Source organism: Drosophila obscura, unplaced genomic scaffold (assembly GCF_018151105.1).
Source record: "Drosophila obscura isolate BZ-5 IFL unplaced genomic scaffold, ASM1815110v1 contig_137, whole genome shotgun sequence".
In the NCBI taxonomy this organism is placed as follows: domain Eukaryota; kingdom Metazoa; phylum Arthropoda; class Insecta; order Diptera; family Drosophilidae; genus Drosophila; species Drosophila obscura.
Genome location: NW_024542721.1, coordinates 955,113 through 970,120, shown reverse-complemented (window position 1 = coordinate 970,120; position 15,008 = coordinate 955,113). Strand labels below are relative to the sequence as shown.

At 43.3% G+C, this 15,008-nt stretch overlaps 1 protein-coding gene across 1 annotated transcript in view; it reads right to left on the bottom strand.

The window, feature by feature from the left end:
- Positions 1-15,008, bottom strand: part of LOC111076108 (transcriptional regulator ATRX homolog) — a 256,306-nt gene that overhangs the window by 190,484 nt on the left and 50,814 nt on the right. Inside the window, exons 3-5 of the mRNA XM_041595643.1 lie at positions 2,502-2,661; positions 1,635-2,426; positions 1,409-1,578 (exon numbers count right to left, since the gene is read on the bottom strand). Of these exons, the coding sequence (XP_041451577.1) occupies positions 1,409-1,578; positions 1,635-2,426; positions 2,502-2,661 (1,122 nt within the window). The remainder of the gene's footprint in view (positions 1-1,408; positions 1,579-1,634; positions 2,427-2,501; positions 2,662-15,008) is intronic.

Here is a 15,008-nt window from a genome sequence, read left to right as displayed (position 1 = left end):
GTATTCACACATACTGTGCTTGTGTGTGGGCTCTACAATTGTTGGCCGCTTGAATTGGTTTTTCGTTTTGTTTTGAGGGCTGATGTGATGTAGCGACCTATTCAGGGCCGGATCAACCCTCAACCGGGCCCTGGGCAACCATCAATCTGGGGCCCTCCTTTATTTTGTGTTTTTCTCAGTGGCTATTATATTTTTTATTCATTATTTGGAGTTTTGTTTTTTCAACAAAATTTTTCTTTATCCCTAGGAGGCCTTAGGCAACTGCTAATCCGGCCCTGGACCTATTCCCGTCGTAAGACTTAATATTTTCTTGGTGTATTCTGTCGCTCGACTCGACGCGGGTTGAGGCATTGACGAAGCGGTTCATAAAATATTTTTTTCGTTTTGTTTTGAAAAGCTTATGTTGCGTCGGGCGCGCGGGGTATTTCTTCCATTCTCTTTAAGGCTAGCCTTTGCCTCTGCTTTTGGCTTCAGACCCGCACATGAACTGACATGAACTGGCACATCTATATACTGTATGGTTAGTGGCCAAACATAATCTTTTCAGTCTATTTTACCAAATAGTACAACTTTACTATCATCAGTCAAAAGCATTTTTGTCACTGTGACACAGGCCATTCCACATGCGTTTTTCCAAACTGAAGTCGTGCACCTATGTACTCTCAGATCCAAACGCGGAGCTTTCTGGGACTTCTTGCATTCAAATAATGTGTAATCAACCATCTACGAACTGTCACATCACTAACAGAGCGATTTAAAAATCTTTTCATAATTTTTGAGGATATTAAAGGCCTGTCTTGCCTTATACCATCGCCGACCATCCTCTAAAAAATAAGATTTTCGCATACAAAATTAATTTTTTCAGTCTAATTCTTATAGTTTATTGGGTTAAATTCAATAGTGAGAGTGCATCAAACTTAGTTTTCAATTCCATTATACCTCCTGCCTTCAGTTTTTAGTCTAACTCTTAGGTATCCTCTTCTGGGCCGAGCAATGATTTCTGCAACACTCCAAAATCAAAAGTACCGCTATGTCCAAAACTTTCCTTCATCAAATTATTCGATATCCAAATTGAGCTTATCCAAATTAAGCTTATGGATGGAGGCTCATTTAAATTAATTTGCTTTGTTTTTTTCATTTTGAAAAATGAATTTAACCCAGCACTACTATTTCATTGAACAGCATGTATATGTAGTTGTCTAAAGACATAAAAAACAAGAAGATGGAATGCAAAGATGAAATTCCAGGTTTTCCGTAAAGGTATCATTGTTTTAATTAAAAGACTATAAATATCTCAAAAAGAGTTTTGAAAGTAGTGAGGTGCGGCAGTACAATTTCATTGAACCCAACTGTACATATGTAATTACATACATATTCTTACATCATAATATCATAAAATCAAACTTACGATGAATCAGGAAATATGAAAACCTTTAAATGACTTTTTATATTTAAAGGACTCAGCCAATATTGAAATTCGTCAGCCCAATTCATGACCGTGCTTTTTGGACAGAGTACCAAGACCTTTGTCGTGTTTAGTTCCTTGTAAGATATCACGGTGTGTAGTAAAGCGATCAACTAAAAATAAAAATATTACTTGTATTAAATTTTTGTTTTTGTAGCGATATTTTTACCTGAAGAGTCTTTCCCAGACCCATACAATGAGCCAAAATGCATCCTGATCCAGAATTTCGTTTGGCCTGATCCACCCCGCCATAACAGGAATCGTACATAAATTTAACACCATCAATTTGGTGAGGCTTTAATTGTTTGACTATATCACTATTCATTTTAATGAATGTATTAGTGCTTTCGATGTAATCAAGTATTAGCTCTGACTTATTTATACATTCAAAGTTATTTTTAATTGCTTTGCAAAGCTCCAAATGTTTCTTTTCAAGCCGTCGAACCCGTTCACTTTCGGTTTTTTGTGCAGCTCTCGTTTCATTGGCAAGTTGATCAATTCGAAGCATTGGTTTTATCAATCTTGATTTTTGAAGATCAGTTTCAACATCTGAAAAATCACTCTCCGAGCTTAGCACGATTTCTTCATGTTTACTATGCTTTCCCGCTTCTGTCAATGTATCTATTGACTTAATGTTTGAGATTTTTAAATCATCTTCTTCGACAAAAACGTCAGCGTTATGATGTAGGCAGTTCTCCTTAAGTTGAATTTCTTTGTCAAGAAAAAGAGCTTTGGCTGTTTCCTCTTGATATTGAACTATGTTATCAGAATTAAAATTTCGCAAAAACTTGTCAACAGTATTAGTTATGGTATCACTTCCTTCTGAAAAAATTTCCTTTAAATGATCGTAGCTACTTTTATTTGACAATCCTGATTCACTACTTGAATCATTTAACAGTTGAAATTTGATTTGTTCGTTATAACGCGATAGAAACTGTACCTCGGTTAAATTATCTTCATTCTAGAAGGAAAAATATTGTATTATTTTTGAGTCGCAAATATTTTCTAGGCGATGGTTGACATCGAGTATACTCACTTCAATTATAGTATCACTTTCATATTGGTCCATGTATTCTCCAAAGCAAAGGTCCTTTTTAAGCATACGCCTTTGAAATACATTTTGCTGACTCTTTTTGTTGGATTTGGTGTAACTTTTATGGCCATGACGTGTATTCAACGCACTCAAATTTGTCAATCTTAAGAAAAAATATCGATATTATATATTTTTTAAGCAATTATAAACGAGAAGGAACGTGTGAGTCGCTTCTGAGGACGCGACTCTACTTATACTTATACATCTACAATGTACAATCTACATCTAAAATGTAGATTGTACATGTACCATTTACGTCATCCCCGCTAGGGGTTTCTCACGCACTGAACGCGGCAGAGTGTGCGAGCGAGAAAGAAAATGAGTAGCGGGTCTGTTGCTGGCTGGCGGGGGAACCAACATAAAATTAATTTCTTCATTCTGGCTCCCATCTGATTCAGATTCGGCAATCTGGTAGATATGGGCATTCTCTCGATACTGCGTTCTAGTTTTTTGTGTCTTTTAAATTTTGCCTGCCACAGATTTTCGTCCTTTGTGGGGACGGGGCGAAATTTTGAAATACACTTGTAGCAGTGTGATATCACATGAGTCTGGAAACAAAATTTGGTTTCTCTAGCTCCTATAGTCTCTGAGATCTAGGCGCTCATCGAGACGGACAGATGGACGGACATGGCTATATCGACTCGACTATTGATGCTGATCAAGAATAATGCTGATCAACAGAAAAACACCACGGACACTCGCTCCCGCTCTGAATAGAACACTTTTGGTCTCTTCGCTAGTGTTATCTGTTGTCTTCGGGTTGAGCCGAGACACGCTCGTGTCTCACAATAACAACTTAAAGAGGAACATTTGATCAAGCACTCGCAGAAAAAGTGTCTGTAGATGAGCAGAGCAAAAAGTGTCTGTAAAAAGTGTGAAAAACAGTAACAAAACAGAATTGCAAAGACAGATCTGATCGTGTCTTTTCTGGCTCAATTCGCAATGTGTCCGTAAATGAGAGGTTTTTTCAGACACCCTGAAAGTGTTGACCGTTTTTTGCGAGCTATGCTTATTACAATACTCAACAAAATTGAACTTTTTCTTTCCGCTGTGTATCAAAATGACTTTTTCTGAAAGATTTTGGGATTCTAAAATTTGTTTAGTACTTTATTTTTTTTTTATGGTTTAATTTTTTTTTAAGAATTTTTAAAATCTGTTATTTTTTTATGTTTTTTTTTCAGAGGCAGTGCTTCTATTTTTCATTTATATCTGGTTGTATATAACTTTGCTGACAAATGCAGCCATAAATCAGACCCAGACAATTTTTAGCTGAAACTTAACGCCTGGAAGATATTAAGCTTTCACAATCAAATTACATAATTTTTTTGTGGTATTTTTTTTCCGAAATTTTGACTTTAACAACTCAGGAAAAGTCGCAAAAAAATATTTCTTGGCATAAATTTGTGATTTTAGATAGACGCGTTAATAAGGCGTACGAATCGATGGATAAACTGCCAAGTTTCAGCCGTTTGACCAAAACGACTCAAAACTCATTTTACCTGAAAAAATACCATCCGGTACGTTGCTGGTGCAACTGCCAAAATGTGATTACAGGAAACAAAAAGGACAGTTACTTTTACTCCAATGCTATGGAGAAAACCAGACATTGAAGGACCAATCAGAAGAATATAAATATTGCAAGCCTCTTTCACACGATTTGGTGAGAATCCTGGATCTTCCTAAAAGTAAAGCCGAGCTTCTTGGATGTTTTTATTGAAGGAAAATGTCAAAATAACTCAATTCCGGACGCGTCATTTGGTTCACGCACAATTTTATATGACGAAGGATGACATGTGCGTTTGCCACGACATTTTCGGACTCTTCAAGCAATTGAGTGAAGCTTACGACCCAAACTATTGGAGGTTATTTGTTGACAACAGTAAGGAAAGTTTAAAGGCTGTTTTGTTACAAAATGGAAACCAAAAGCCGTCTGTTCCCATCGCACATGCTGTTAATATGAAGGAAACATATCAAGCAATTGCTAAATTGCTTGAAAATATAAAATAAAAAGAACACCAGAGGAAGGTCGCGTGTGACTTAAAAGTCGTAGCCACTTTAACGGGATTGCAAGGTGGTTACACAAAACACTGCTGCTTCCCAAAACGGGAGAAAAATACATTGGAAAATTACAACATACAAAATGCAGCTCTCGTGAAGTTTAAAGACGTTATTTTACCACCATTACACATTAAGCTGGGACTAGAAAATTTTGTTAAAGCACTGGATAAGGAAGGATAGTCGATGTTTTTCCACGTTTTTCCACGTCTGTCGCTGGCAAAAGTTAAAGATGGCCCCCAAATTCGAAAACTACTAAAAGATGATGGATTTATCTACGAATGAAAAGCTCTCTCATTACAGTTAGCCGCTCTTCGTCGTAGCTATTGCCGTCTATCACTCTCTCTCTCGCTCTCGTAACTTTCTGTGCAGTAACGCTCTCACTTATAAGCTGTTGCTGCAACCACTCTCCTCTCAGCTTTTCCGATTTCGCTTTAAGCATTGCTTTAATCATTTGCTCTGCACATTGTTCTGATTGCTATTTGTCTATCACACTCTTTCTATCACCTAAATCTCAATTTTGCTTTGCTCTCGCTCTTTCTGCGCTCTCAGTTATAAGCTGTTGCTTCAACCACTCTTCTCTCTCGATCCAGTTTTTCCGATTTCGCTTTAAGCATTTGCTCTGATTGGTCTGATTGCTATTTGTTTTGAACTTAAAGGTTTCCAAGGCAACGGATGTTATTTACACTGATTTCAGTAAAGCATACGATTCTGTAAACCATTCCCTTCTAGTACAAAAACTTGACCTTTCAGGGTTTCCGCCTTATCTTTTGAGATGGATTTCTAGCTACCTTCGTTCTAGGTCTCAAAGAGTCCTCTTCAAAAACTCCTTATTTTCACCTGTTAAGGTTACTTCTGGAGTACCACAGGGCAGCCATCTAGGCCCCTACTATTCACACTCTTTCTTAATGATCTGCCTTTAGTCTTAACAAACTCTCGAGTACTCATGTATGCGGATGATGTCAAACTTTGCGTCCAGTATAAGGACAATACCAGTCATGGTATTGTGCAAATGCCTCGAAATGCAAAGTAATGACATTTCATCGCTCCAGCCCCTTGTTGGCTCCTTACAGCATTGCGGTTTTCTTGAGAGAATTACCTTGGTGGATGATCTTGGCGTTGAACTAGACTCCAAGTTGAAGTTTTCTGAACACATATCTACCATTGTGAATAAGGCCATGGGAGTGCTTGAATTTATAAAGAGGTGGTCAAAGGAATTTGACAACCACTATATAACGAAGAATCTCTATATTTCGCTTTTTTCGGCCGATTTTATAGTGCGGCTCTTGTGTATTGTGCCCCCAGTACAAAGTACACCAGGACCGTATAAAATCAGTCCAAAAAAACTTTTTACTTTCTGTTCTGCATGGCCTTAACTGGGATGCAGGTGTGAGACTGCCATCTTACCCTCGTAGATTGCTTTTAATAAACCTTCCAACCTTAGTTAGTCATAGAAAAATGCTTGGTGTGATTTTTATGCACAACCTGATCTAGGGTGACGTAGATAGTCCTGACTTGGTGAACCGCTTAAACTTTACGATTCCTATTAGATCTACTCGAAACATTATTCCTTAGTTGTTTCCGCTTTGTAGATCAAATTATTCATTGCACGAACCATTTAGGGTCCTATGCTCGGACTTCAAGTCCCTCTACCATATAATATCCACCATTAATTCCCTTCCTCTTCTTAAATCACAAATACTAACATACCTTTGCCGTAATTAGAACAATTTCTTAGCCTATTGGCCTATTGAGGGAGGAAGACGGTAACGAAGGCAGTAAACAAGTGCGTAAGATGCTTTCGAACCAAGCATAGAATATTGGAGCACATCATGGCGTATCTTCCGAAGGAGCGGCTTGAGAACACTGGCGTCGACTTTTGTGGCCCGTTTTTCTACAAGCACATGATCCAGGATTTATCTACAGTCTCTTTTCTGCACCAGACGAAAGCCGCGACAAATTTGGTCAGATAACGAAACCAATTTTGTCGGCGCCAGGAATGCACAAAAAGGGCATAAAAGTAAAACAATTTTATAAATCCGTTTTATTTTGACATTTCTACAAGAGAAATCTATAAGAGAACTTGTTTGGACGTTGATATGCAATGACTACACCATAAAGTGGCCCATTCGACACCAAGCCGGAGCCTGTTAGGCGCGGAACCCAGGCAGAAACGTAGCCCTTTCTCCCGCCCAACCGAGGGGCGCTGCCGCATGACGCGCCACACGTGCTACCGAACCGATCGCTAACATGCAGGAAAGATAGGGGTTAGACTAATATTCAAGGAATATTAGAGCTAAACGACTAACTATACAGTATATAGATGTGCCAGATCATAAAACGTAAGTGGCGCAGCGAGGTTTCAGCGTACGGTCCCAGGTCTTCGGCTCTGGCTCCAAATTATATGATTGCATGCATAGAACATTTTTTTAGCTGCCGAAAACGTTTTTTTCATGAGATTTCAGGTTAAGTAAATGTGTGTGTGCCATGCTGTGCTTGTGAGGGTTCTACAATTTTTGGCCGCTTGAACCAAAATTGGTTTTTTTATACCCGTACTCAAAAAAGAGTTAAGGGGTATATTAGATCTGTGGTAAAAGTGGATGTGTGTAACGCAGAGAAGGAAACGTTTCCGACCCCATAAAGTATATATATTCTTGATCAGCATCAATAGCCGAGTCGATATAGACATGTCTGTCTGTCTGTCTGTCCGTCTTGTTGAGCGCCTAAATCTCAGAGACTATAAGAGCTAGGGCAACCGTATTTGGTTTCCAGACTCATGTGATATCACACTGCTACAAGTGTATTTCAAAATTTCGCCCCGCCCCCTTCCGCCAACACAAATGACGAAAATCTGTGGCAGCACATTTTTAAAGATACGATAAAACTAAAAACGCAGTATCGTAGATAATGCCCATATCTACCAGATTGCCGAATCTGAATTAGATCGGATAATAACACTGGTCAACACGATTTTTCCTCAAGGAACAAAACCAACTTTTTCTTAGAGACTTTGGAGCTAAAATTCGTTAACCAAACCCAAAATATGGAAAAAATGAACAAAAAATACCTTTTTGAAGGCGCCGGGCCCAACTGCCAATTGGGAACAAAGCAAACGAACAAGGGTTGTACATTTGGTACCTGATCGCGTTCCTTTGTTCCCAATGGGCAGTTGGGCTCGAAACCTTCCAAAAGGAAGGTTTCTGCCGCGTACAGTGCGCAAGCAACCCGTAGCGGAGGAGATGTAGAATCTAAATGGTACATGTTTAATCTACATGTTAGATGTAGAATATACATAATATATGTAGATGCAGATAACAGAGGTAGTGAAAAAATGTATAATGTAAAATTTTTTTTTTAATTCTAAAATTCTAAAAAATCATATGCTCAAAAATGTAAATACTGACTGAGTACGGGTATAAGTAGAGTCGCGTCTTTAGAAGCGACTCACACGTTCCATCTCGTTTTATTTCTTATTTTGGTCCATCGTTTTTGTTCTCATTATACAAGCGGCAGCTTTTTTTTTTTTGCCTAGCCAAAACATCTGATAAGATCGTGGCAAATAGGTTTTGATGGTTTTTTTAAATAACAAACTGATTCACATCCAACTCGGGTTTAAAAGGGGCAAATCGGTACTAGATAGTCTACCATATGTAGACCACCTAGCTACCAGAGATATATACATCAAAAAGAACCTAACAATAATTTCGCTTGACTTCACCAAAGAAGTCGACTAGTCAATCTCCCGACTTGAATCCAATTGAAAACTTGTGGAGTGATTTAAAAAAGAAATAAGCTAAGTTTTCATTTTCAAACAAGCGAAAATTATGGGAGTGCGTCCAAAAATTGTGGTATGAGACACCTATAGAAACCTACCAGACGACTTTTAAATGTATGCCAAAAAAAAATAATAAAGGTGACCAAAAATAGAGGTGGATACACTGGATATTAACTAGTTAATACTAATAAAGCAAAAAAAAAATATATTAAATATTCATTTAACAAATTTTTATCTTAACAACACTTCAAGTGTACCTATTACTTTGATCAGCCTGACATCGACTCTAAAGTAGAAATGGATCTCTTTTCTTTTATAACATTACCCTATAGTATAAAAAACTTTATATTAATGAAAAAAATACTTAAAGAATAATTGGGAACTAATTTTAATTTTCAAATATCGAATAAAACTGTTTTCTGCTATGATAAAGTTTAGGTAGATGTGTGTACCTATTATTATGATCATGTCTGTATATGCCGCAAACATACATAACTGCAAACCCAAGTTACTCCAAATTATCAAATCCATAGTCATAACCAAAATAGACTTCTGCCTTGCGATATATGGAAATGCACCCAAATCCCAACTCAATCGCCTAGAAAAACCATCCTCAATGCAGCATTTAGAGAGGAGCATTTCCTAACACACCCATAAATAACATGCTGAAGCCAACATTTACGCGATTGAAATTAAGTGAGACTTCCTAACAGGCAATTTTTCCAAAAACCTCATCCATGCAAAAGACACCCCACTTCACACCCTTTCAAAAAACTATAAAAGAAAATGCAAATATTCTAGCACAGTCGACAGAGCCATCCAATTACGTCAGAAATACTCAGTCCCGTTTTCACCAATCAGAAGCGACACCTGCAAAAAATTCAATGTCAAACATCCTCAAATCAACCAACATCAGCCTCTCCTAATAACAAAAACACACCTACCCCAATAGTCTTCCACCATCTTTTTCACTCCATTAAATCAACCCTCCTCAAACACAAATTCTTATACACAGATTGCTCCAAAGAGCAATCAACAATAAAAACTGGACTGCTGCCTTTACATTCATCAGTACTGTCCAGCAAAATAATAGCAATATTTGCACAGACTCAATATCCTCTATTTCCGCCATTACCAACCCCATCAATCACTCCTACTACTCCCCATTAATCAGAAACCTAATCACCAAACAATGAGTCTCCAAACTGGAGAAAACCAGAGATTCACGGCTCTGAATGTTTCTTTTGTTCATTCAAAATAACTGGAATCGGGAGATCCTTGAAATGGGGTTGCCCGAAAAAACCTGGTCAAGGCTTTACGCTTCCTCCTTTAGAGGAAACACAGCCACTAAATCGCAAAAAAATGACCAATCAGGAGAATATAAATATTGCAAGCCTCTTTCACAGGTACAATCCGATGATCCCATTGGGCTTTGAGGTGGCTCAGAGGGGGCCTAGCTGAGGCCACCGGACGGGTCGCAGGTTGCGGATAGCGAACGGCCTACCCTAGTGGGTAGGTCAGCTGCGAATAAGCGGGCATCCCAAAGAGTAGCAACTAAGTTGGCTCTGAGGGAGAGTACCGAAATAAGCAGTCCCGGACAGCCAGCGGGTGTTCGCTACGCAGCAACACTGACGATGCGCTTGTGGTGCCGCCTCTCATTAAGTAGCTCACACAATCCCATCCCTACACAATACCTACCCACATCCCAGCCCCAACACTCACCTCACACCGGGCCGGACTAAGGTGTTACTCGACCCGTGCCAAGAGTCAGCCTGGCTGGGGGCCCGGTATAAAACTAGCCCAGTCGTGTACGGAGAGCTCAGGGACTTGGCAGCCCCCTGTTCTAATTATGCCTTACCCGGGTAACGCAGAGCTCTGCCGGGTGGACCGTTCCCCTTCTCTGCAGCTCGTGGGAACTTTATGGAAAAATACGAAAATATAGACAACAAAAAAAAAAAAAACGAGAGAGGCACTCCCCAAATGCCTGCAGGGAGAAATCCCAAGCGGGAGAAGGCAGCGGCCCAAAGGCCTGGCCCGATCCGCTCAGACGCAGGAAAGACCTGCATGGCGAAGGACGCGGGTATGAATCCGGGTGGGTCCCATCCCAAACCTGGGATGGGTGGAAAGCCAACACCCAAAACGGATACCATGGTAGGGCAGCTAAGCAATATTGCGGCTGCTCAACCTTCCGGTGAAGCGGCGGGTGATGGCTTGCCATCAACCAGTGTCCAAACCAGGAAATACAGCTATGCCGAAAAGAGGAGTGCTGGGCACATACTCCGTCGGCAGAACGCCAGCCAGGAAGTCAGTCCAACAGCAGACTGGCTGAAAAAAGTGAAATGGGCCTCGACGGTGTTGCCTAACTTCAGCGTGGAGCCACAGAAGGTGGACGCACAACCGAAGAGGCAGCGCTCTCAAGAGACGCCCGGACCTGCCGCGAAGCGCTCCAGGGTGTTACCAAACGTATCCTTCGCGCAGATTGCCAAGGAGAGGACGCTGATAGGCGTTCTCGACAAAGGCAGCGCGGAGGGGAAAATACCCAGAAGCCAATGGAAGTGGGTGGAAGCGGCACTGGCCGACCGCTGCTTCGAGCTTCTCGAGAAGGATCCCGGACCACCCCCAGTCTGCAAAGACATGGGATGGTTCCAGGGGAGCATGAAAGTGGTGGCCTGCGAAGATGAGCGCTCCGTGAAGCTATACAAAGCTGCTGTGGCGCAAATCGGAGAGGTCTACGCTGGGGCGAAGCTCGTCGCTGTGGACTGGAGCGAGGTGCCCAGTAGACCGAGGGCCCGTATATGGGTGCCGGCCACCTTTAAGGAGCCCGAGCGGATCCTCACGATGTTGCAGAGATGCAACCCTACACTGCCAACCTCAGATTGGAAGGTGGTCAAAGTGGAGGCATCAAAGGGCCCCACAAATCAGGCAGTGGTAGTCCTAAACAAGGAATCGCTAGCCCCGATAGAAGCATCCAAGGGAGAGCTCAACTTTGGGTTCAGCTCGGTGACCATGAAGGTTTACAAGTCGGATGCAGCGGCCGAGGCGCGTTCTGTCAACAACCCAGTTGAGCAGGACGTTGCCTCGGAGATCGAGGCACCCGAAGTAGACCCGGAGCCGGAGCCGGCCCTGGAGAGCTACTCCTCGGAGACGGAGCTGATGCTCGATTTTGAGGCGCTGTGTCGGGACGATATCCTCGACGACTCTGACGCCGATATAACAGTGGTGGAGAATGATTCCAACGAAGTCTCTGAGGCTTCTGCAGATAAATCTCCACCACTGTAAAGCAGCATCAGCTGCCGTAATACTCCGCTTAGCCGCAAGCGGAGGGGACATAGTCCTAATCCAAGAGCCCTGGGTGGTAGGAGGCAGAGTCTGTGGATTAGCGACGAAGGACTACAAGCTGATTGTAGCACAAACGGAAGGTAAAATTAGAACCTGCATACCAGCAAGAAAGCACTTACATATCTTTCTGCTCCACAATTTTAGCATTGGCGACAACACGGCGGCTAGCCTAGAGCTACAAGGGACACGCCTGAACCTGGTGTCGTCCTACATGGCTCACGAGGAAAGCGATCCTCCCAGTGACCTTGTTCGCAAGATAGCCAGCGACAGCGAGAGGTCGGATACAAGCCTATTAATAGGCTGCGATGCCAACGCTCACCACACCCAATGGGGGAGCTCGAAGGTAAGGGGTGAGTCACTTTTAGCTTCATCCTAAACTCCAACCTTATTATTGGTAATGGGTAATGACCCCACTTCAATAAAAAACCATCAAGAGGTATTGACCTCACTCTACTGTCTCACAAGCTGTCAGACATAAAGAAATCAGAAACCTAATCACCAAACAGTGAGTCTCCAAACTTGGAGAAAACCAGAGATTCACGGCTCTAAGTTTCTTTTGTTCATTCAAAATAACTGGAATCGGGAGATCCTTGAAATGGGGTTGCCCCGAAAAAGCCTGGACAAGGCTTTACGCTTCCTCCTTTAGAGGAAATACAGCCACTAAATCGCAAAAAAATGACCAATCAGGAGAATATAAATATTGCAAGCCTCTTTCACAGGTACAATCCGATGATCCTATTGGGCTTTGAGGTGGCTCAGAGGGGGCCTAGCTGAGGCCACCGGACGGGTCGCAGGTTGCGGATAGCGAACGGCCTACCCTAGTGGGTAGGTCAGCTGCCAATAAGCGGGCATCCCAAAGAGTAGCAACTAAGTTGGCTCTGACTGAGGGAGAGTACCGAAATAAGCAGTCCCGGACAGCCAGCGGGTGTTCGCGACGCAGCAACACTGACGATGCGCTTGTGGTGCCGCCTCTCATTAAGTAGCTCACACAATCCCATCCCTACACAATACCTACCCACATCCCAGCCCCAACACTCACCTCACACCGGGCCGGACTAAGGTGTTACTCGACCCGTGCCAAGAGTCAGCCTGGCTGGGGGCCCGGTATAAAACTAGCCCAGTCGTGAACGGAGAGCTCAGGGACTTGGCAGCCCCCTGTTCTAATTATGCCTTACCCGGGTAACGGAGAGCTCTGCCGGGGTGGACCGTTCCCCTTCTCTGCAGCTCGTGGGAACTTTATGGAAAAATACGAAAATATAGACAACAAAAAAAACAAAAACGAGAGAGGCACTCCCCAAATGCCTGCAGGGAGAAATCCCAAGCGGGAGAAGGCAGCGGCCCAAAGGCCTGGCCCGATCCGCTCAGACGCAGGAAAGACCTGCATGGCGAAGGACGCGGGTATGAATCCGGGTGGGTCCCATCCCAAACCTGGGATGGGTGGAAAGCCAACACCCAAAACGGATACCATGGTAGGGCAGCTAAGCAATATTGCGGCTGCTCAACCTTCCGGTGAAGCGGCGGGTGATGGCTTGCCATCAACCAGTGTCCAAACCAGGAAATACAGCTATGCCGAAAAGAGGAGTGCTGGGCACATACTCCGTCGGCAGAACGCCAGCCAGGAAGTCAGTCCAACAGCAGACTGGCTGAAAAAAGTGAAATGGGCCTCGACGGTGTTGCCTAACTTCAGTGTGGAGCCACAGAAGGTGGACGCACAACCGAAGAGGCAGCGCTCTCAAGAGACGCCCGGACCTGCCGCGAAGCGCTCCAGGGTGTTACCAAACGTATCCTTCGCGCAGATTGCCAAGGAGAGGACGCTGTTAGGCGTTCTCGACAAAGGCAGCGCGGAGGGGAAAATACCCAGAAGCCAATGGAAGTGGGTGGAAGCGGCACTGGCCGACCGCTGCTTCGAGCTTCTCGAGAAGGATCCCGGACCACCCCCAGTCGGCAAAGACATGGGATGGTTCCAGGGGAGCATGAAAGTGGTGGCCTGCGAAGATGAGCGCTCCGTGAAGCTATACAAAGCTGCTGTGGCGCAAATCGGAGAGGTCTACGCTGGGGCGAAGCTCGTCGCTGTGGACTGGAGCGAGGTGCCCAGTAGACCGAGGGCCCGTATATGGGTGCCGGCCACCTTTAAGGAGCCCGAGCGGATCCTCACGATGTTGCAGAGATGCAACCCTACACTGCCAACCTCAGATTGGAAGGTGGTCAAAGTGGAGGCATCAAAGGGTCCCACAAATCAGGCAGTGGTAGTCCTAAACAAGGAATCGCTAGCCCCGATAGAAGCATCCAAGGGAGGGCTCAACTTTGGGGTCAGCTCGGTGACCATGAAGGTCTACAAGTCGGATGCAGCGGCCGAGGCGCGTTCTGTCAACAACCCAGTTGAGCAGGACGTTGCCTCGGAGATCGAGGCACCCGAAGTAGACCCGGAGCCGGAGCCGGCCCTGGAGAGCTACTCCTCGGAGACGGAGCTGATGCTCGATTTTGAGGCGCTGTGTCGGGACGATATCCTCGACGACTCTGACGCCGATATAACAGTGGTGGAGAATGATTCCAACGAAGTCTCTGAGGCTTCTGCAGATAAATCTCCACAACTGTAAAGGACACGCCTGAACCTGGTGTCGTCCTACATGGCTCACGAGGAAAGCGATCCTCCCAGTGACCTTGTTCGCAAGATAGCCAGCGAAAGCTGGCTACGGCCCCTACGTTCGTTCTCTTTCGTAGTGACCAGACGTGTTTTTGTTTTGCGCTCCGCATTTTCCTTTTGTTTAACTTAAACAGCCGGTGTTTTTTATCTATAATTTAACTCTCTTACTAACATACATTAAAATCATTCTTTTACCGCGGGTGCATGCCTGTTAATTGTGTAAAAACACAACTTATTTAATAAATTTTGTGCGTCGGTTAGTCGTGTGTTTGTGTTGTTGCTTTTCGTAAGTACGCCCTCTCATTACATTTAGCCGCTCTTTGTCGTAGTTATTGCCTTCTATCACTCTCTCTATCACCTGACTCTCAATAACTGTTCTTTCGCTCTCGCTTTTGTAACCTTTTGTGCAGTAACGCTCTCACTTATAAGCTGTTGCTGCAACCACTCTCCTCTCTCTCTTTTTTTCCGATTTCGCTTTAAGCATTGCTCTAAGCATTTGCTCTGCACAGTGGTCTGATTGCTATTTGTTTTGAACTTTTTTTTCCCCGAAGTAAAAAAAAAATAAAAGACATAAATATGGAATTTTCTGTCGTCTGTGCCAAAAAAACCTGCAAGAAGCAGATCACCCATGACCAGC